Source organism: Cinclus cinclus, chromosome 12, assembly GCF_963662255.1.
Source record: "Cinclus cinclus chromosome 12, bCinCin1.1, whole genome shotgun sequence".
Taxonomy (NCBI): Eukaryota; Metazoa; Chordata; class Aves; order Passeriformes; family Cinclidae; genus Cinclus; species Cinclus cinclus.
Genome location: NC_085057.1, coordinates 13,263,642 through 13,287,331, shown reverse-complemented (window position 1 = coordinate 13,287,331; position 23,690 = coordinate 13,263,642). Strand labels below are relative to the sequence as shown.

Here is a 23,690-nt window from a genome sequence, read left to right as displayed (position 1 = left end):
TGAGGATGGCTGGTGTCACCACCCAGGACTGACACTGCCTGATGTTTTCAGGCATAAGCTTGTATTTTCAGTATATTAAAAATTAGCCAGACTTAAACTGTTGGGCTGATTTTTGTTTCTTGGGTCTTTGCATCAGCATTAGTCATTCTAGGTAATAAAACGAGTACATTTTTCATGTTATAATATAATTCTGAAGATCTTCTCTTTGAAGAGAGGAACTGAAAACCATGAAGAGAAGAGGAAGGTATAGATAAAAGGGGAAAGATCACTGAGAAGGAAACTGAGAGAAGTGTGAAGTTTGGAAAGGTGAGATTACATTTTACTGTGCAAGTAAACTGGACCTGGGATCAGAAGCAGTCTGGGAAGTGCCTAATTCACAAGTGCTTGTTCACATTTTTATATTTCCTGCATATAATGTAGGAATGACTGCCCCTGAGGATACAGCTAGTCTGGGTGATACTGCAGCATAACTACGTTACTTATTGCATAATTATATTATTGTCTATAGTAATCTCTACAGAACTATATTATAGAGAGTTCTGTTAGAATATCTCTAATTTGTTCGCCAAGACTTCGGGAATTGAATGGAGAAAAATACCAAGATTTTGTTTTTAACTACTCTACATAAAACACCTATGTCTTGTAAGGTTTTTTAAATCACCTTTAGTGGTGGAAGTCTTCTATTAATCTGTACTGGCTGTTCTTGACAGTTGTGGTGTTTATTTCTCGGGATTGTGCATTGGGGTGTAGAGCCAGTGTCTCCTTCTTTGCCTCAGCTAAACACTGAAGATGGATTTTGACCTGAAACAGATTTAACAGGCTTAGAGTATAAATAGAAGTGAACTTTTTAAAAAGTATTTAAGTGTGTTCTGGAATATTTCACGTGTAGTTATTGGATATTTTAAAAGACGATAATCAGAGTTAATACTAGTAGGGAGAAAGAAGAGCATCTTAAAGAGTCTAAGCTCAATACACAAAGGTGATACAGATTGAAAAATAATCCTGCTACAAGTCTGTGTCCAACATTTCTTATTTTGAAGCCAAGTTAAACCTCATTTAAGAGAATTCCATCAGAAAGAGGAGGCCAAAAGGTCCATAAGATTTTAGGCATCTTTTATGTATGAGGGAGTCTTAATCTCTACTCTATTCTATAGGAAAAGGAATGGAGACCTTAAGATATTTTAATAACATTTGCTGATCTAGTGCTTATATACAGTGTTATAACATATAGGTATTTCAGAGAATGGAAATCCCTTTAGATTTTGCTACTTTTTTCCTATAATCGTGTATGTGGAATCCATTTGTCAGGTTTGTAGGGAGACTCAGCTTCTCTCTTGCCTGAAATAAATCAGTCTAATCTATTTTCCTCTCTTATTTTAAGTAGGAAATTATTCTTTTTACTTAGAACCCTAAGAAGGATTCTAATTCTTTGCACAGAAGTAATTTGTCGAGGAAGGATTTCCTTATCATCTTGTCTATTTGCTTAACCATAGAGATTGAACTGAACATCAGCAATCCTGATCTGAGTAGTTATTTGTTTTCCTTCATGTTTGCCTTGATACTGAGCAGCCCTGAGCCATGTAGCATTTGAGCACTTCCCAGTACTTCCATCCTGAAAGCAACCCACTGAGAGAGTAAAATATGACCTTCAGCCACGGAATCAATGCACAAGGAAATTACTTATTTCACAATAAATTATCACTGAGCCAAGAATTTTACCTCGTCATTCTCAACCATCTGTTATTTCATAGGGTCTGCACTACAAAAATAGCAGCCACTTTATTAAACAGAGAGAAAAATCTCAGGGAGTTAACAACTGATTCCCATAGGCAGAATTAAAGGTTTTTATTTGTATCACCTAAGTAAATTTGCTAACTTGATTAAAACAAAATTTGGATTTACAGTATTTGTTTGAAATTGTCCATTGTGTGTTATGTAACAGAAAATACCCCTCTATAAGCTGCCATCAGCTGTTCTGCCTGCCCTCAGCTCCAGCCCACCCTCCTCTGTGACATTAGAGAAAAGGCTGCAGTGAACACAAAACTCATTTTTCCTGGCTGAATAATTTTTATCCTTTGGCCATTTTGGTTGAACCAAGCCTATACATGTGGAAGAATACTTCATACTTTAGAGTGTGTGTTCAACACAGAGATCAGTTAGAGTTTTTGTTATTTGTGGCAATTATCTGGGTACCTCCCTGAACAATATTTAGAAAAAAATTCAGTGCAGTTTCAGCTTTTTAATCTATATCTCTGTGGTAGCTGTTACACCCAGAGGGCTAAACTAGGAATTAGTGATATGGGGTATATAATTTTGAAGTTTTCCTGTTTCCTTTTTCCCCCTCATGTAGCCAGTTTGTAAAACATAGATTTAAATATTGGGTGGCTTGGAGCACAGATATTTTATCTTGAAGTTCTCAGGTGCTGAAGGCTTAGTGATTGCTCAGGAGAATATATTGGCTCAAAAGCCTTTTGAAGTATATTTGAATAGCTCTTATGGTCATTAAATGACCAGACCAAAAAAATGTCGCCTTCTAGTCACAAAGTTCTTGAAAAGCTCAGGAGGGAAAAACCTGCAAGAGTGCTTTAGTATTGCATGAGGGGTTGAAAAGAAAATAATTTTCCTATTCCTTTACACTGTTAATTCTTTCATATCTGGAGGCATTAAAATAATTCCAGCTGAATTTTAGGAACTATCAGTAATTTTCATTTATTATATATTGTGTAGGATATAGAATATTTGGAAGCTACTCATTCTGTGACAGGGAAGTTCCTGTGTGGAATTATGCATGGAACAATGTGCAAATAAGGCAAAACTGGGAGATTAAAATCTCATATTAAATTGACCTCTCAGAAAAACTGCCTAATGCTTTTTTCACTGTGCCATGTCTGTGAGATGTGTTCTCTCCTCCTACCCTGCTAGCACAGGTAGAGATCATAGAATCATTATTTGGGAAAAGACCCTTTAGATCATCAAGCCCAACTGTAAATCAAGTCCAGCCATCATGTAGTTGACATCATGTAGTAGTTCATCATTTAATACCAAGCCAAAGGATTTCAAAGCTAACTGAAGGATTACTTCACAACAGGAATATAATAAAGTGTTGCTGTTGTAATGTTGCATTACCTCGATCAGAGTGGATGGTTTCTGTTTTAGCCTCTTTAGTGCCATTGTACCTCAGAGGTTAGTGGTACAACTCTTTTTAATGTTAGGCAGAGAAATAAGTTTATTTCTTTTTTTTAAGGCAGGCAGTAGCTAAATTGATAATGCTTGTACCTTCAGTTTCTGTACAAATTACCCTACTGCTGGAACTGTGGAATCTGCTCAAGTAGGAACAACACCAATATTCCTCACTGTCTTTTATTGTCCCTCACAGTCTGTCCAAGAAAGCATCAAAATCTTTGTGTTGCTACTGTGAAACCAAGCCTGCAGCTGCCCCTTCTCGTCCTCATGGAGAGGGATGCTCTGCATTTCATAGAAATTAATCCCAGTAGCTCAATTGTTGTTGTGCTGCAGCATTCCACTGTGACTCAGTGAAACATGTACATGGATTTTTTTTCTGTAATTATCTCGTTACTGTTTCCGATTCTCTTGTGTGGTAGGTTTTGTACAGGACATGGAAAACTTTCTGTGCATATTGACTCTCTTTGTAAGGAAGGTTCTGAGCTGTAAAGTTACCACTTTTCTACATAACATTTACACTTAAATCAGAATCATAAGATAATTTAGAGTGGGAGGGATCTCCTGAGCTCACCTAGTCCAAAATCCTGCTCATGTTTGTATGTACATATGATTTCACTAGGGAAGAACAAGAGTTTTAACTCTTCAATTAATGTTTATTATACTTTCATGAACTTTCATTAACGCTTTTCAAGAACAGCAGTTTTCTGGGTGCTGGTATCTCTAACAGTGTGAGCTCCAAAAGACTGACCTTATCAGGGCCTCAAATGAACAATATCTTAGTACAGTCCACACATCTCTGCCTGCTACAAGCACACGAGATTGACTCTTCCCATGCTGACACAGCACCCAGAAGTGATGTGATTTCCTGGTGGAAAGTTCCTAAAAGTGTGTGTGTGTGTGTGTGGCTTTTGTCTGCATTTCAGAAAAAGCAGGTAGGATGTGCTAGGAATGAACCCAAAGGAAAGCAATAGGTGAACCAAATGTGCTGCTTGGCTGTCAGAGAGGGAGAGCATCTTCTCATGGACCGTGAACATTAATTCCTAGATAATAAAATGTAGCTGGAGACTCTCCTCTGGTGCTTATTCAAAAGGAGAACTGGATTTTGCTTACTCTCAGAAGCAAAACCATCCATGAGTTACAGATAGCAGAAAAATATTTATAATTTGCTCTAATAAGCAAATTCCTTATGTAATTTCACGTCCCATTGTATTAGTCCATCACAGATTTAATTTCACATACTTTTCCTTACCTGCTAACACAAAATCAAATGTGTGCATGACATCAGTGTGTCTGCATTTGCAATAAAAAGTACCAATAATCTAAATGTAAATATGTTTTTAATCGATTCCTGCTGTAGGCCCTAGAGGAGGAATGAATAAATGAATTTTGCTTCAGTTTTCCAAAGCATCTTTTTTTTTTTTTTTAGGCTTTATTAAAAAAATAAAAAAAAACGCATGAATTTTCTAGGAGTTTAATCTTCAGACTTCTAAAGATTTTTAGCTTTTTTAAATTCTCTCAGTTTACGCAACTGAAACCAGAAGAATCAACTGCTTTTGGAGCTTCTGCAAACCGCAGTGCTTTATATTGCTATTCAATAGAAACAGTGATAGGAACATCAGACCAGGCTGGAAGAAAGGTCCCCTGATATTTGGCAAAACATAATCCCACCTCAGATTATGAGAATCATATCATTTAAACCAGTAGTATCTTAAATAATGATTTTTTAAAATTGCAATCCATGATCCTTAGTATAGTTTTTTTTTAAATTTGATGCCCAGTAATATTTGTCAGATACTTCCCTTTAACAGAATTACACGTACTATTATTAACTTCTGTTTTTCAAATACATTTTAATGCTTCTTGTGTTCCACTGATAATTTATGGATTACATGACCTCCAAACAAATCATCACTTGAAGTGTTAACCAACATTTTCACGTTGTTTCAGCAATCTTCACGGGTTTCAGTAGGAAACATATTGTGTGGTTTCCAACAGCTGTTACATTGGTACCAGTAAAATAGAAATGAGATTGGTGTGAACGTAAATATGTTCAGCTTGTGGTTCTTTGATGTTAATTATGGAGACAAGCAATTTGAATGATTGCTTTTTTTTGCCATGTGTATTCTTCACATTATACAAGCAGCATCTTTCTGCTTAAATGGTTTAAAATATGACTGTGTGGTCTCTTCAATTTAACTAGTTGTGTTTTTTTTTATTTTAGGGATTACCTTTCTCTTTTCATTATGAAACCTTTTCTTCCTGACTAATTTTAAAGAATCATTTTGAAGGAATTAAGCATGCTGGGTTTATTTATTTCTTTTTGTCTTTCCCAGCTGTAGGTATCCAGATGAAACTCGAATTTTTCCAGCGGAAATTTTGGACTGCAAGCAGACAGGTATACTTTAAATTGAAGTTTTCTTTGTCATTGAATCCACAACAGTTTTTTATCTGTGGAAGTGTTGATCTTGTCACAAGCAAACTATTGTAAAGAAACAATGTACTTGAACACTTGTTCTGGTTTTACATTTGAATACAGAAAAGCAGGAATCAGTGATGAAGAACAGTTGCTTGATTTTTAGAAGCAAGTAGAAAGTTTATTAATTTTAGACCCGAGTACATAAGGAGGTACCCTGTTGGCATGTGGTTTTTGTTCCCTTAGAAAAAGTGTAAACAGTAAGCAAAAGTTTGGTATTTGTCTCCAGTGATAGCAGAATCATGAGTTTTAACTTAGGTTTTCTCTTTAACACTAAGTAACTGTAGGATCACAGATTAATTAATAAAACTATGTTAGTGAATCATGGTTGGCACTCATGGTGTACAATAAACTTTACCTAAACCTTTCAGGGATAGAACTTGTACTCACTGAAGAGAATAATCAGGTATTTTCTAAAGATTAGGAGATGCCAACCCTGGTTTGGGAATAGATTGGAACTGTGCTGTTACAGAAAATAAACCCTGACCCCACCCATACTGGAGAATCTTTTCTCATCTATGAATAGTCTCAAAGAGTTAGAGTATGGAGGAGATTGTGGTGTTTAAAGCAGCTGAAATTGTTACAGTGTGAACGAACCCTTTCTCTGCAGAGTGGAACAGAACGCATTTGGTGAACAATTCAAAAGTTTGCTAATCATTTTTAGAATTAATTTAGATAAAGATATAATCAATATCAACTCCTTTAAAATCTTGCTCATATGAAATTATAAAATGCTTTATTTTGTAGTCATCAAATGAGAATTGAAAATATTTTAATGATTCTTTTTATATCATCTTTAGTGTGCATCTCTTGATGGCAGATGTGCTATAAGTTGTGATGATGAAGTAAGTATTTAACTCTTTTCCATGTATACCTCCACTGCAGTAGAAAATACAGTTGATGAATTTAACTTGAACATCTCATTGCACATTATGGCCTTTTCACCTTGTAAATATTGCATGACTTAGGTAGTGAGACCTTTGTTATGCCTGTTGCAGATACCCACTGAACTACAAGGTTGACTCCAGTATCTCAAACAAGTTTTGCAATAATTTCTGCTTTGTGAATCCAGTTTAGGAAATTATTTGAAGCAGTGCTAAGGCATTTGTTTACTACTTTGTTGTTAATGGAAAAGAAAACACTAGCTGTTTAAAGTCTTCAGCTGTACAACCATATTTAGAAATTTAGTGATAGTGTGAACATTGCTGATTTAGAGATTCCAGACTTTTTCTTAATCACAAAACACACAGTTGATACAAACAAATATCACAGCTCCTCTCAATGGCAAGAAAACATCTGCTGAACATTTACAGTATAAATTAAAGCATTTAAAAGTAAATATGAAGGCATTAATGCAAATTGAATGACACAATAGTCAATAATTAATGACCATTAATAATAATGTGTTAATTGTAAGTGTAATTAAAAATAACAGGAATCACTTCATGAGTGTGTGATGCCTGTGATCCTAAAATAGTGACAACCCATTCATTTAATTTTTTTTTCTTGACAGCTTTGAATTTGCTCATTTATTCTTGTTTTCCAATGCCTCACATTTTATTTTAATGTTCTGTTTTCTTTCTTTTTCGTTTTTGGTTTCTTAACCCATGTTACATTCCATTACTGTTATTGTATACTGGAGCTGTGAAAAATACATAGAGGACTTGGACTGGATCAAAGTTACTGTAGTTCAGATGTGTTCTCAGACCTCAGTTAACATTCTTGCTGTGTTTATTCTGGACTTCATGCCTGCAGTTTTACAAGCTCAGGGACTCTTTACCTATGGAACTTTCCCCTTGAAATCTGAAATTCACTGAACTTGAACCTTTGGGCAAACCTGAGCGTAATTCTCTTCCAATACCTGTGAAACATTGTGAATTAGACCTCTTTCATACAGCTGTAGTCTATGCAAATGCTATTATCCCAAGCATAAATCTTATATCAGAAATCTGTTTGACATTTGCTAGTAATGAGAAAATGCATTCTTCTGCCATTTGTCCGTGCTGAAGTTAAATTAACAAGCTGTTTCTTTAACACAGTAGTAATACTGAAAGTTATTTATCTTGCTGGCAAGTGGTGAATGAATGGTCCTGAATGAATATTTTTTCCTAGTTAATCTTTCTAAAATGGATTAAAATAGAAACCCTCTTATCTTCACATTCCACAAATATATATATATGTATATATATATTCCATTTATTGCATTATGCCTATTTCCAGTTCGTGTGCTAAAAAATTAGTATATTTTAAAGTTCTGAACTGTGCTAGTGAATAACTAAATCTTAGAGTTTTGAGACATGGCCACTAATTCTTGAATCGAGCCAGTCTTTTCCCAACAGCACATAGGCTATAAACTATGAAATTAAGCCTACACTTTTTCTTGTCCAGCATGACTTCTCTTATTTAATTCCTGTACTATAGAGAAATATTGTTGCTGAAGCAGTATCTTTAGATTAACCTGCAAATGTGTATCCTCAAGAGATCTCTGTGTTGACTTAGCTCCTCTCCTCACGCAGTCAGTGAGAGGTTTCTGGTTGACTTTGGGGAGAGCAGTGTTGTGCTCTTAGAGCCTGCTTCTGAAATTCCATCCTTCACACACCATTGAGGTTAAGGAGCTGCCTCTTCTGAGTGCATCAGCTCTGCTCAGTTCTCTGCCAGCATCATCAGCTTTTCACATCGCATTTGCCAACTTTGGGCTTTCTAGCAGATCAAAGGTTGAAAATGAGTTGTTTCAACTTCCTTTCTGAAAGGTTTTCTGTCACTGGGGATGCCTGTAGCTTGAGTTTTCCTATTAGAATGAATATCCTGCATTTGCATTAGGGAATGATGTTCATTCTGAACTTTTGCCTGATTTCAGCTATTGTTGTTTGGTGTTTTTTTTTTTTTTTTAACTCCACTTCAAGCTAGCATTTCTGCAAATTTCTCCTCTCTGGCCCTAACACAACAGTACTAATATGTGGCCAGAATGACAATCAGGCACATCTAAGCATCTCCAGAAATATCAGACTGCATTTTCACATCTTGCAGAGCTACTACTGCATGGGGCTGCTTTCCTCCCTAAAGCAGCACAGAGATCTTGCTGGATGTGCAGAGTGTAGCAGAGCATATTTTGTCATATTTCTGTATAACCCATTTGCAGCAGGGAAGGTTTTGAATTAAAAACAAAGCCAGGAGGATTCCTGTATTGAAAGGTATTCTGCTTATTTTTTCCTTTTATACAAATGTCATAGAAAATTCAGTAAGCAAGGATAAAAAGGTTGCTGATTTAGAACAACAATATAAATACAATAAAGATTTAACACTGAGATAGGTGTGTGGCAATACTGAGGAGAAACTGAGTTATAGCAAGGTTTCAGGGTTTGAGTTGAACCTTATGTTTAAACTCTGAAGTGCAGTAATTAAAACTTTGCCTGTAGCAAATAGTTCTGTGAGGTTAAAATGGTGCATGTGTGTGTGGAGGGAAGCACTGAATTGGCTTTACCTTGTTTTATACAGTTCAGACGTCTGACCTATGAAAAGCGAACAGTCCTGCCCCTAAATCCAGTTCCCAATTAAAAATACAATTTGAAAAGCTTTAGGAGACCTGTGGGGCCTCTTTTACAGAAGTTTTTGGTCCCATCCCCCAATGAACAAATTAAAAAATATTGCCTGGTCCCCTGTTGGTTCTGCAGGCTGACACTGTGTTTTCATTAATACATCGTTAGGGTAATGACATTGTGCTGATGTTTTTCTCCAAATACAGGAGAAGCCATCAGGAGCACTGAAATTCTGTGCCTTTGCAAACTTTGCTATAAGGAAAACTTTTTAAGAAGGGATTATAAAAACACAAAATTTTGGGTTTAATGTTTGTTTGAAATTATCTTGAGTCCTCCCATTCTGTACACATCATTGTTTTGTTTTGCACGAAAAAAGCATAAAAATTTAATTGGATAATATCTCATAACCAAGATTACGCTCATTTACATTTATGTAAAACCGTATAACAGCCTGATGATTTTAACCATTTAGAATTTACTTAGAAGTATACAATTAACTTACTGCTGTATCCTAAAATCAAAAATTAAAATAATATTTTATTATTTTCAGACAATCAACTGTTACCTAATAGATAACAATGGATTTATTTTAGTGTCTGAAGACTATCAACAGGTAAGTGTAAGATTTTTCTTGAGTCTTCTCATACAACATATTAAACTAAAATTACTTTTTTTAAAAAAATTAGGCCACCCTTTGAAAACGGTAAGGAATTAGTAACATCCTTTTTTTTTTAAAATTCCTTCTACAAAGAATGTAAGGTTTTTTTTTCTCACAGGAGCTCAGTTTCTGTCTCCCATTGGAGCAGGGTCTGTACTTAAACTCATAAATGTTCTCCTTAAATACCTTTCTCGCTGCAGAAGTGAAATGTCTGTCTTCTGTAAGAGGCTTTTACTCCTAGAAAAAAAAAATCCCTGTGCCATTTTTGTCCCATGGAAAGGTTGGGAAAGCGAGAGCTTTTACATTTAAACTCAGGATACTGAAATTTTACAGAGCTGTTGGCTGAGGAGTTTGTTTTCTGAAAGGGATTACAGTCACTGAAGGATTAAAACTAAGCACTCAGCATCACAATGAAGACGACAAGAAATATGATTATCACAGTATCACAGAATGTTTCGCTCAATTCTGCAAACCTTAGGAAGGAACCATCACCATTCTCATTAACTTTTGCCTGAAAACTGGTGGGATGGTGCCCTAGTCATGCCAGAACGGTCTGAAGTTGAATTGTTTTTATGTGTTGGGATTGTCAGTAGGAATAGCCACACTCCTACTTAGCCCTCAGCTGAATTAAATTTGTTATGATGAGCATGACCTAAGAAATCCTCATTATGGAACGATCTTGATACCTTAAAGCATGTTTGTCTGTTTCCCATTTTGTTGTTGTTACAGCTGTGAATTGTGTCAGTGATTTGCCAGCTCATAGCTGGCTGTGGCAATAATTATTAGGAAGAGATGTTTCTTTTGGTAGTCACCTGATAAAAGCTATTACGTAGTCCTGTGCATAGTTTGGATGACTGTTGTACCAGAAGCAGGCTGGAAATGTGTCCTGGCCTGTTTTATTAGTTAAATGAATCCAAGTCTAAGAGGGACAGCAGAGAAGTCTCTCTGTTTATGTAAATTTATATTCAGATTGCATTAGTGTATGTCTGTTTTATGTATAGTGTGTATACAGGCTGTGTGGATAGAGAAGGGGTAGAGAAGTGCCTTATCAATTCCTGACCTGTCTGGGGTTCCTTCAGCACTGTTTTTCTATCAGCTTTCCAAACATGACCTGAACTATTCCAAGAATCAAGTTTTTGGGGCAGAGTAATTCTTCTGAATTGCAGCTAAATCCTGATGCGTCAAAAAAAATAACGATATCCTGGGTGTGACTGGTTTGGGGGAGAACTGGCATTTACAAAGGGAGCTTTTGTGGAGAGAACTGTCACTGAAATGTCTTCATAAGACTGGTGCACCACTTCAAAAATCAGGTTTATTACTATCTAAGGTTATATGAGGCATTTATGGTTTGGAGTTTCTTGACATTGCCTACCTCTCCAATCGTTAGAGTAATTTTTCTTCATCAGTCAGCCAGGGCTACTGAAGCTGGTATTTTTAGTCATGTTCCTTGTGTTTCTAGGAGACTTTACATACCCATATGTTTTGGAAAATGTTCCAAGATTCCCCTGAGGAAAAAAAAAAAAAAAGGCAGTACTTGCCTTTTAGGTGGAGGAATGCCTTTTTTTAGCAAGGGCTGTAACTTTTCTGCCTGCAAACTCCCAGGTGCATACTTGAGGTCAGTTAAGTTCCTTGTAATGGAATTGGGGTTTAGTTGATACAAAACCTATGGAATCCATGCAATTTGAGAGTGTAGTGCCCTTTCCCCCTCATAAATTGTGGGATTTCTCCCTTTAAACAATGAAGAGAAATATCCAGTCCTCCTGGGAGTTGAGGCTCTGAAATAAAACAAGTCTTCCCAAGGTAGAAAAGTGCTGTACTTGCAAGATTTTCCACTGTCACATGAATGGCTGCAAATGACGGAGTCACTTCCATCCTACGGACCATATTCATAGCAGCAATGTTTGTTTTCTCAACAGAGATTTATTTTTATTAGTCCACAAGTACTGAATAGGGACAAAATGAGTAATTCATCAAGCTGAGTGGTTTTAAGTATGAAATGACACTGAATGGAGTTAAAATTTATAGGATTGATGAAATGCACTGTTCCAGTTCCTTAAACAGGTCATACAGGAATTATAAACAATGTTTTTTAATGACTGTTTATGAAATCCTCTCACAACCTGTTCATATCTTTTTTTGAGTAACATTTTAATCACAAGAGTTTGTGATCAGATTAGTGTGCTTTCTTTACAAGCTTTAGGTTTGGAAGGCTTTTATTTTTTTATATTAGATGTTATATAATGTACCTCAAAATATTGTTTAAGCTCTCATATCTGCTCAGGGGTAATAATATAATCCCAATAACTTGCCCTGACTGGGAAGTCCTCTTCTGGTTTTATGTAGCAGCAGTCCTGAAAACCTGTCTATGTAACTCAAAGCCACTCTTGTCAGATCCTAGAATATGCCAGTTTAAATTGCATCCAGTGTTGTTTTGCATTTATCCATGCTTTAGCTAATTCCTTCCATTTCCCCCTTACAGACTGGTTACTTTTTTGGGGAGGTTGAAGGGGCTGTGATGAACAAGTTACTAACAATGGGCTCTTTTAAGAGGTAAGAATTATCATTTTATCTCTTAAAAAATGTTTTAACAAAAAAAAAGAAAAAGAAAAAAAAAAGAAAAAATCTAAGTCATGTAAAGGAAAGCCAAGAGTGGCAGCATGGCTGGATTCTCATCTAAACCTCTTTTCTGTACAACCTGAGTGTAATTGGATTCCATACATGTCAAGTATTGAGAGTATTGGAATCAGCCTACGTGAGCTTCTTATTAAAAGAATGGTTTATTTGACTACAACGTTAAAACTGTGTCCCTTTCCTCTTCCCACTGGGCTCAGGTGGAAAAGGGATTGGGCCATATCCACTACTGAGCAGTTTTAATCAGCTCTAAAGCAAAACATTTATGCCACGTTATCATTTTTTCCTGTAAAATCTTGGAGAGTGCTCAAGCTAAAAAGTGGAAAATGCCCTGCTAGTGAGGGGAAAATATGCTCTCCCAGTAATCCACCTCCATTCACATGCTAACTTACCTTTGAATGTGGTTGTGACTATTGATCTCATTATCATGATGACATTAAAAATGAACAGTGATTTTATGTGTTGTCCTTTGAAATAAATTATGCACTCTGAGGAATTAAGAATAAAATTTCCCTTTAACCTGTAACTCACCACTGGAGTCTTCCTGGCTTTCACATGGTCTAAGGACTGTTCTGTACCTCTTTGTCCTCTTACGGCACAAGAAAACTGCTTTTATACTTTCACTTTTTATTTTCCTATGCATTTCTAGTATGAAAAAAACCCCAGCTTATCACTGATGCCATCCATCACTGAGTTTAGTTACCACCTGTGAGGGTGTGCACAGAGGCTCTCTGAACAGGTGGTTTGGGGGCTTGCTTGGTAAATCAGCTCCCTTAAAGGCAGAAACTTTCTGTGAGCTGAGCATGGTAGCTGAGTACCAGTAAATGACTGACCTGAAATGTGAGGATCTAGCACTCATGGAATCATCCTCAACCCTAGTTTTCTGAAGGTGGGAACTTCTTTGCATTTAGCACTACATTTTTAACATATGCTGTAGAAGGAATTGAAGTAATACCTGTTTATAGACTGGATTTGGCAAATAAAAATCTGTTTGTACAAGGGATGAGGCACTGTATTTATTGCAAAGGACAAATACAGTCAAAACTAAGGGATAATGCTCTAACTTGTCCTAATTTGTTTTGTCTTGCCCAAAAAAACATTTCAAACAGAATATCTGCTTGGTGGTGGGTACCACCTTTGAGAAAACAGGCATTGCTTGAGATCTTTGGGTGGATCTTTGGACTGGACCATTAGTTAGGATTTTGCTGGTCTTGGACTTCATTACTGGAGATAATGAAGCCATAAGGTCAGTGCAGCTGAGCTGCGTGATAGGGAAAATGTAAACAAAACGAGCCAATTATTCAACCACGATAAACTGACCATTGCAAATCAGTTAAAGATGGGACAGAATCAAAGTGGAGTAATTGCAAGTGAGCAACTTCACATACAGCAGATAAAAATACCCCAAACTCTCTTTGGGCTGTGTTAAATGAGGCCTTTAAATAAATTATTCCAACAATACGAAGACGAAATCTTTGCTGGTTCTCATGAAAAATAGATGCATTTACAACATTTTTAAGATTCCTGATTTGTCTGGGTGTGGGGACTGTGTTTCGCTTTTCCAAAATGTATTTATATGAAGTAAGAAGAAAAGAAAAGGAGTACTTGGTGCAGTGGCAAGGTGTGTCAGCAGTAGCATTTCCCTGAGAGCACAGTGTGGGCACTGCACACAGGATACTGTCACTGCTGCTCCTACCATGGAGGCAAGGCAGAGAGGGAGCTCTGTTCCCTGCCTTCCGTCCCCGTACCCCCAGAGCCACCCTTCCCTGCAGTTTGCTTCCTACGTGGCATGTACAGTCCAGCAGGTGACTTTGGTAACCCTGCCCTGCTTGAGCCGGTCGTGCCCCCTTTTTGGTGAGTTTAGAAAGTTCTCTGGAGCCTGATCTCCCCTGCAGAAGAGTTTGCCCAGGGCTCCAGCAGCCGTGTGGGTGGCAGTGCCCTGTTCCTGCAGTGCCAAGGATCTGAGTGCCAGTGGCAGTGCCAGTGTGTGCTCCCACCTCGTGCTTCCTGCCAGCTTCCAGGCTCTGCATCCACAAAAAGAATGAAATAGCTCTTTGTCTGTTCCCCCAACCACTGCAAATTTGGAGTGATATAGAAGTGCTTTTTAGGATGGGGATGGAAGTGCTAAACAAAAGGGGGTTGTTTGCTGCTGACTGTATTTCTTTTCAACCTGCAGCAGGATGAAATTCAATTTTTATGTTCGCTGTTTATTTTTTGAACTGAACTTAAATGCCTCCTTCCCTCCTCAATTTCTTTAAACTCAGTGCTTCTTTTGAATAATGTGTGCATATGTATGTATGTATGTATATTTTCTTAGTTTAGGGAGTTTATAATTAAGGAGAAAAATTATATCAGTGCCTGCACAGCAACGTGACATGCTCTATGATTTCATTTAGCAAAATTATGTTTATCTTATACCTTAAGTATTGCACGCAGTTAAATAATTTAAATATGATTTAAATGCATTATTAAATAGATTAGGATGTGCTTATGGAAAAGTATCTGCTTCGCATAACTTAGAAAAGTTTCTTTATGGTTTTCTCAGCACTTTGTTTATATAAAAACACTGAAAAAAAATTCAACACCTCAAGCCATGAAAATCTAAAAAACCAACACTAACATCAGGAAAATTAAGGTCTATCAAAGCAATAAGATCCCTAAAGAAATAAACATAATAAACCTGTAAGAGTAAATGAAACATCTCTTGACTTCAAAACACTTTCACTCTTTCCACTAGGAGGAAAACTAAACAATTCTATATGACAAATATGGAAGCAGCATCATTTCCTCTTACAGTTCTCTTTCCACCAGGCATCCTCTTACATAGAAGAGTCTATGCATTGGTATTTGGTAATTTTGTAATTTTGGTATTTGGAAATACTGGGATTTGATCAGGTTGTCAGGATGTATGACTGAAGTGGCACAGCCCTGAAATGCAGCTTTCCCAGGAGCTAAAGCTCACTCTATCAAATTCTTGTTGCTCCAAGAGCTTCTCTTGTTTCTCAATTTTTCTTGTGGTGCAGATCTTTCACCTGTGCTCTCCACATGCACAAAGAGGCAGATATTCATCTGTCTGTCTTGGTTCACTTTATAAGTAAAACCTTGCAAGTGTTTTGCCCTCAGGTTATGAGTATAAAAGAAATTCAGAACTTTGTTCTTCTCCTAGAAAGTAATTCAGTAAATTCTTAAAGCCAAATCATGAGAACAGTAGCTAATTACTTTACAACAGGTTGCAGTTTTCACTGAGGCAGCATAGCCTCCAAATGAAGGGTATTTTTCTGTTTTGGCCAATATTTCATATTTAAGCTTTTTGTTAAGATATTGTTATTTTTTTGGTGCTAAATTGACACTTGCATTTAAAATTTGTGTTTATTTTCATGTGGATTTTTACAGTCATGGATTTAGCTGCCTATTAATTGGGAAAATTGTACATGTATGCTTTGGAGAAGATCAGAGGCAGACATAAGGAACATTCCAAATTTCAGTTGTTGGACTTGGCATTGGACAGATTGTCATTACCAACAGGGTTTACTTTTTATTTCTGCATTTATTAAATGTGCATCTGGTACCTGCACACTGAAACTCCCACAGTGCTGTGGGGTATGTTTTCTGCCCAAATTTTTTTCATGTGATATCTAAAATTAATGTCTTTAATCTCAGTTTGAGGCATTGTTCGAATTTGTCTCTGTAAATATTACCTTTAATGCAGTGTATTCATATACAGGATCAGTTTATACACTTAAAGAGAAACGCAGGCATATGTGTTGCATAAATGAGTTCTCATTCCATATTCTGTAAATACAGGTTGAGTTGTAGTTTTTATACATGTTTTTCCTTGAGAACCTTGGCAATTGGGAATACCTGAGCAATAAAAGCAAATACATGTGATGACAAGTTTCTTTTGTCAAAATGCTGTAACTAGGTCTAGTCTTTCCATTGATTTTGGTGAGAGGTATTATGCTGGCAGCTTCTGGCCACTAATAATCTGTCAGTGGAGGTGTGAGAGCCAGAGCAGCAATAATCTGGGGTTTCCTATAATGTCCTGCTCTCTCCCCACAATAACTTGTCTAGACTTAGAAACGTTGGTTTGTTCTTCACACCGTTCAACACTGTCCCTCTTTCCCCTCCTTGTGAGAATGCCAGACAGTCTGCCCATCTTATATCTGAGTTATGAACATCTTTCCACCACAAGTGAGCTGTAGGCACCACTAATTTTTCCAGGCTACTTGATAGTGTCAATAATTAAGACTTCTGTATTATTGGCTTTATTCGTTCAGCTCTTCAGAGCATTTTTTCTTGTCCTATAGAATTGACATTTGCTTCCATGTTAAAAAGCTTATTATTCCTACACATTACTTGAAACCCACCAAATCTTGAACCGCTGACAAAACATTTGAAATTTTATGCACTGAAGGCCTTTCAGTTGCTACAGTTTTCAGTAGTAGTATTTTATACTACCAAGTAGAAATCCATGGGTGTGATGAAAACCTGGCTGAAGGCAATAGAGAGTATATCTGCCAATATATCCTGTGCTGCTGGTAGGTCTTGGAAGTTAGATTTTCTTGAACCAGATTCATACTCAATTGTAAGTACATTGCAAGTAGGAGAGTGGAATTTACTGTATCAGGAAGTTGACAATAAAAGGGTTTTCACTAAGATGTGTATGGCCCCTGAAGTTTCATAAACTGACAATGCACATTTTGGTTGTGCTAAATAGCTGATGCTGAAAACAATTGCTCTGTGGACTTCAGGTGTGGAGGCTGATGTGGTGGTGTCAGAAAGTCTCAGGAATGTCCTCTGTAGCAAGAGCAGAGTCCCCTGGGAGGTGCTGTGATAACAGAGCATGGATTTGGGCACACGGATGGGCGCAGGAGGTTGTGCTCCCTGATCATGATCACTTGGATGCAAAATGGTTAGCTGCAAACAGTTAAAGCTGAAATACAGTCACTTCAGAAAGGGTGATCTGGAAGCCTTTCTTCTGCAACACTGGGTTTGGTCTTTCTGACTGAGAAGGAAATCTATTTTCTAAAATCTCAGAAAGACTTTAGCAGTAAAACAAAATCCTGGAAATGACACCTGAGCATGGAAACACTACTGTGTCTTAGACAACTGCTTTGACTACAAATGCCCAAATACCTTTTATTAGGAAGAGGGCTGGAAGGCTTTTACTTTCCTATTACATTTATAAGAATAAAACCAAAATAACTGGATTGGAAATTGTGAATGCCCTGGAACCCATATGACGCCGTTCACAGTGACAGAGAATCAAGAACTGGTTCAGTATGTTGCAGTGCTCAGATTTCAGCGTGGTTGTCAGCTTCATCCACTGTTCTTTGAAGTGTGTTGCAAAATTCTTATTTGTTTCCAGGTCTTTTAAGAACATTTTGTAGTAATGCTCTCACTGATGTATTTTGCATTTTGCACATCCTGTGCTATAATTGTTTGAATCACCTTTAAAAACTTTGAGCTAGGTGTTGAGCATCATTCTTTGAAAGTTACTGAGATAGCAATGCATTGTTTTAAACCCAAAATTCATTCCAGACTTTTGTTCAAAAAAACTACGTACCTTTCTAAATATTTGCTCTTTTTGGTTGTTTGTTTGTTTTACCTTTTTTTTTTTTTTTTTTTTTTTTTTAAACCTGGATACATTAGCCATTATCTTTCTCATTTTTTCCTGAACCGGAACCTTCACACTGGAAGTTTCAAATATATTTACTCAAACTAAACTCATCTTAATAAAACCAATATCATCCACAGATGATATCAAGCCTTTCCAAGTTCTGTAGTATTCCATGTGATTTCAAGGTTGCTTATTAAATCTCTTCCCTTCTGCCATCACTTTAAAATTTATTTTTTTCCCTGTTAAATGTAGAGTGCTTTGCCTACATTTATTTATTGGTTTCCTTTCTCTTACTAATAGTGCAATCTTTGATTGCTGAATACTCCCTACAATAAAATAAGGCAGTCTACAAAAAATAGAACCTAGCATGCTGTGGTGCAGTCTTAACTATATTGCTGGTCATTTGTGGGAGTACATATTTCAGTCTTTAATACATTTTTATATTTGAACATTTTGAGAAACTATTGACTCTATCAGAATGCAATAATTAAAGAAATATAATGCATGTTCACATACTGAGGGGGGAAAGGCTTTTATCAATATCAAAAATTAAGTTCAAATTATAATAGATCTTTCACATGATATTATATTAGTATATATAGTCTTTCTGTAGTATAGACTAGTATAAGAGTGGATATATATACACTAATATATATATATATAAAATAGCATTATAGTAGTATTTGATTAACACTGCTTAGCCGAATAATGAAGTCCACTGATTGACGATGAAGTTCTGCTGTGTGAAACTGAAAGCTGAGACGTTGATTGCACTTTCAAACATGGAACAGTCACCAAACTTTAAAAATATATTGAAAAAACACATTTAAAATGAATACAGATAAAACAATTTATTCTCCTTCTAGGATTAGGTATTACATGAAGCAGGATGAAACTCTTTCATCCATATAGAATTTCTTGATGCTCTGCAGAGAGCACGTTTACTCCTCTAAACTGCCCTTTTCTATGCATTTATCTCTTGCCTCCATCACTGGGTGGTCCAAGTGAACACACAAGAACGTGCTTCAATCCCAAGGAATAAAACAGTCAAGCCAAACAAGGCTGGAAAAGCTGAGCTCTAGAAATTCCTTTCCAGGGGCTGGATCCTGAGCATGGTTAAAGGATGAACAAGAAGGAAGGGAGAAGCTAGGGGAAGTGGTGTATTTCTGCATGCCACAGAGGCAGCACAGCTTACACCGTGTACTGCTCTGTTTGTCTTGGCAGATCTGGGTGCGCGGATCTGGCTGTGGGCGGGACTCTGCCAAGGATGGTCAGTGTTCGACTCACACCATGTTTAGGTCTCTAGTTATGCGTTTGTCTCCCATGTGCCTCTCTCTGCCAGTCCACAAAACAATGGCTTCCTAGGCATTTCTATTCTCAGCCTTAGAAAAGAACAATCATGGAAGCAGTATGACCGTGTGCTAAATGTTTAGTTGGAGCTGCGACATCCAATATCTTAGAGATTTTGTCTGTAAGCCAGATAGAAAATATAGACATAATAATGAAGCTTTTAGTGATGATTGTTGTCGCAAAATTAGATCAGGAAAAAAAATGAAAGTATACTCTCTACCACAATGGAATACAACATTTTATTGGTACAGGTTGCGAGGTTTCATGGCATGCAGTGCAGGATGCCTCATGGTGATGCTGAATGCATTTCATGACCTGGTTTTGGCAGCTTCTGGGACATCCTCTCTCTAGCTGATTTTGTGTGCTCTTCTTTCCTCTTCACTTAGAAGCAAGGCACACATTGCAAAACATTGAAGTCCCATCTCATACCTCTATTAACCATCTCTGTCCAGTTGTGTTCCCTTGTCCTTCTGATGATGCAAAAGTCAAATGGAAATGTTTAAATAACAGTGAGTTCTGCATATTTACACTTGTTGCAAATTACCAGCTAAAGAATCTTTACATCTTATAGACAGATTTTAGATGTTTTGTTTATGTGGATGGATAAAGTTAATTGATTGTTCTATGGACAGACAGATTTAGAGAAATAATTACAATAATTCCATATACTAGCTCTGAGTTCTGGATTTTACATTTAGATCTCTGAAGTGTCTGAATAATGAGTAAAATTGTAAGCATAATTAAATTTCCCTGTTTGCTATGCATCTGAGGAGGCTTCTAGCATAAGTTGATTACAGCAGGTGCCTGGAAATATTTTGCCTTCATGAAAAGAAGCAAAGGTAAACCCATCCTGCTTCAAATATCTGTACTATCAATGCACTGAAATTCCACCTCCTTCTCCTTCAGAAGCAATGTCATGTTACAAAGTAGTAACTGAGATGCTGGGACTGTAGAAGAGCATTTCTGCTTTTACTGAAGTTCGAGTGGTCTGTTGTGAGAAGCCTCTCAAATGCATAGGCTCTTTCACTTTCGGGGGCTAAATGTGCTGATCTCAGTCCAGAACCAATTGTTTAAGCATTGTGTTGGATGTGTATTCTCCTCCCCCCTGCATTGTTTATGCCATTGTGTGTTACACTCTGTGCATATCTTCCCTGGTTCCTCCCAGTTATGCTTTTGCTTTGTTCTGCAGTCTGCTAAAACCCTTACAAAGTTTTCACAGCATTTCTTATGCTCTTTCATGTAACCTGTATTTTAATGATCCCATTCCCTCTTTCCCCCCTCGCTGTTACAATTTTTATTTTCCTAACCACTTTGTGAGCAGAATGTTCCATATTGTCATTTTTATTCCACTGTGTTTTCTTCTTTTAGTCAAACAGTTTTCTGTTCTTCCCTGTAGAATTACACTTTATGACTACCAGGCCATGTGTAGGACAAACAAAGAGAGTAGCGACAGTGCCCATAACTTACTGGACGTAAGTACAGCACATCTAATTAGCATCTTTCCATGCAATCATCAAAGAAATTGTTGCAAATACCTCACGGCCGTTGTAAGACTGTTATTTTATTTGGGATGCCTGCAGCTCTCGTGTTTATCCTGGAGCATAAAAAGGGTGGCTCCTTATAAACCAATGCAAAGTGTTCAGTTTTTTTTAGTTCAATAATTTTGATGCTGGGCCACTGTTTCTGAGGTTCTGTCAGAAATCTGTCTGCTTTGGAATTTGGAAATTTAGCAACAGATTGTGTTTTGTCTGGGGGATTAGAATCACGTATGCCTTTCCTGTACGTAAACATGTAATTCAAATTGAAAATTGAGATTCTTTTTTTTAGCATGAAAGAAATGGTTCATTGACAAGGCATGCAAGATTTAAACAGTTTCTTTTTCTTAGTATTTAAACATGTCTTTTAAAGTAGAATTTCAGTGCGTTTAAACCTTTGTGTTGCAATTTCAGTACAAACCCTGTCCTTCTGCTGGGCTTGATTAGAGACAATCTGGGACAAGACAATCTTGCCAAAGCAACACTCCCTTATTGCTAAATCCTGTATCAGGGTAATAACCCCAAGGATGCTTTGTAACCATGCATCCATTTTACTGAGTGCTATAATAATATATCAGGTGTTAAATAGAGGTTTTGAATATTAAAAAGGAACCCTTTTCACAAATAGATGGCAGTAATAGCATGAAAAAAATCTTATGTAAAGAGAACAGCAGCAAAAAAACTGGCAATTTTTCCAGTCTGGAAAAGTTAAGTGGTAGTATTTTAAAATGCACATCTAACTAGAGAAATAAAGAACTACTAGGAAAAAAAATTAAAAACAACCCAACCTTTAATCATTTTGTATTCTGGAGATGTTTTCATTTGCTCATTTGCATGACTCTTCTTTTTCTTATGCCTGGATATAGGGCATTTATCAGTTTGTTATCCACTAAAGTTTGAATCCAAAAAATGACCATCTTCACATCATAAATACTAGACTGCAATGAAACCTAAACTAGAAATAGAACAGGGTCCTGTGAAACACATTTGCATGAAATATCTTAAAAATATATTACAACTCTTAAAAAACTTCTATTCAAAGACTTGGGACTTCAGTTCAGTTTGCCTAAGCACTCAGCATGTAGAGCTGAAGCTACATCTTAAAAAGTGGGCTCTAATCCAAAAGATGGGGTTTTTTTATTATTCCAAATTTTGTCTCGATATCCAGGAAAAAAAAAAAACCCCTACATCTGTTATGGGATACACTGAGATACATCAAGGATTTTTTTTATTTAAAGATAGCCAAGCTCTTTAAATCTCAAGCGAGTTTGGTGACCCTCAGTATGAAAGATGAACAGAGTTTTAGGTTATTATTTTCCTGTCGCTTCAGTCACTTCTATTAACCATGACTATTGAGGAAATGTAGAGAGCACTTGCATTAAAGACAGGTAGGGCTTATTCCACATTTTTCTTGGGTTTGTGCTCGGTTTTTTTACGTATCGGGTTATTAGGCAGTATCCAGTAAAATTTCTGCTTAAGCAAAAGGTTTGTTCACAAATGTTTATCCTTCCTTTTGAGAATTATGGTTTTATAAATACAGGAATAGAGAAAGGGACAAGATGACAACTCCCTAAAAAGTTCGTATTCTAAACAGCATAGACATGGAGCAGAGACATCAGAGACTCTATCCCAGCCTTTTAGACTGTGGGAGTGAGATGATAAATTAGGGATGGGCTAGCTGGAGATCACTTGGTACATTTCTTTATCAGGGTAGTATTGCTTCTTAACAGCTATCCAGATGCTTTGTTATTTAGCATTTCTTTTGTTTGAATTGGCCCAAGACCTACATCATTCTCCACAGAACGACTTTGTTGAAAATGTAGCAGTGCCATGTGCCACAGAACGAAATTTTTTTGGCTCTCAGTGGTGGCTTAAATATGTAGAGAGAATAAAATTCCTGCAGTTTTCGTTGCAGTTTTTGAAAGAAATGTCTGTGAGTGGAAAAGGCTCTCGAGTAAAATCCCATTTCATGAGAATGCATTTATATTAATGCAATGATTTTTTTTTTTCCCCTGGAATTTCAAAGCAAAATATTTTTTTCATTTTCTGTAGACATTAATAAATTTTTTTCAGATACATTGGGGCTTTTAGTTGTAATAAATTTCTAATATTAAAATAGTTACTAAAACACATGGTATATTTTACACTAAATAAGTATTCTTCATAAGTAATAACGAATACATTGTTTTACACTAAATTTATCATTATGAATACAAAAGTATACATCAAATTTAATTACTTGGGCATGAAATACCAGGTTTTGTTATTTGGAATGAGAATAAATAAGATGTCTCAAAGGGCTGACATTTTCTTTCCTTTCATCTCCAGGAAAATCTTGTAGTTCTTTATCTTTTCCTGTAGGGCAGGGTTTCACAGGTGAAAATCCTTCCTGTCTCGGACATTAATCTCAGCCTTCCATGGCACTGACTGAGTTCTTTGGGTTTCTGATTCCTCAGCCCTGCACAGAAACATTTCTGTGACCCCTGAAAATTTTGGATGTCCTGTTACTGCCCTGCCAAACAGTATTGCTTCAGTGAGTGCTGATTTGGGGTGGTTAAGCATGATTTTAGATATCTGAGGAGTTCTGTCATTATGATTTCTATTTGTTAAAATACTCTGTATCTGAAACAGTCTGCAGAATTTTATGCAACTAGGACATCCTAACAAAGATGAGGGAGAAAAGGAGAAATTCCAAATTTCTAGA

The 23,690-nt window shown here is 36.7% G+C and overlaps 1 protein-coding gene across 1 annotated transcript in view; it reads left to right on the top strand.

The window, feature by feature from the left end:
* Positions 1 to 23,690, top strand: part of CACNA2D3 (calcium voltage-gated channel auxiliary subunit alpha2delta 3) — a 390,722-nt gene that overhangs the window by 343,773 nt on the left and 23,259 nt on the right. Inside the window, exons 28-32 of the mRNA XM_062500613.1 lie at positions 5,517 to 5,578; positions 6,457 to 6,501; positions 9,743 to 9,805; positions 12,330 to 12,400; positions 20,848 to 20,923. Coding sequence (XP_062356597.1) covers positions 5,517 to 5,578; positions 6,457 to 6,501; positions 9,743 to 9,805; positions 12,330 to 12,400; positions 20,848 to 20,923 — 317 coding nt within the window. The remainder of the gene's footprint in view (positions 1 to 5,516; positions 5,579 to 6,456; positions 6,502 to 9,742; positions 9,806 to 12,329; positions 12,401 to 20,847; positions 20,924 to 23,690) is intronic.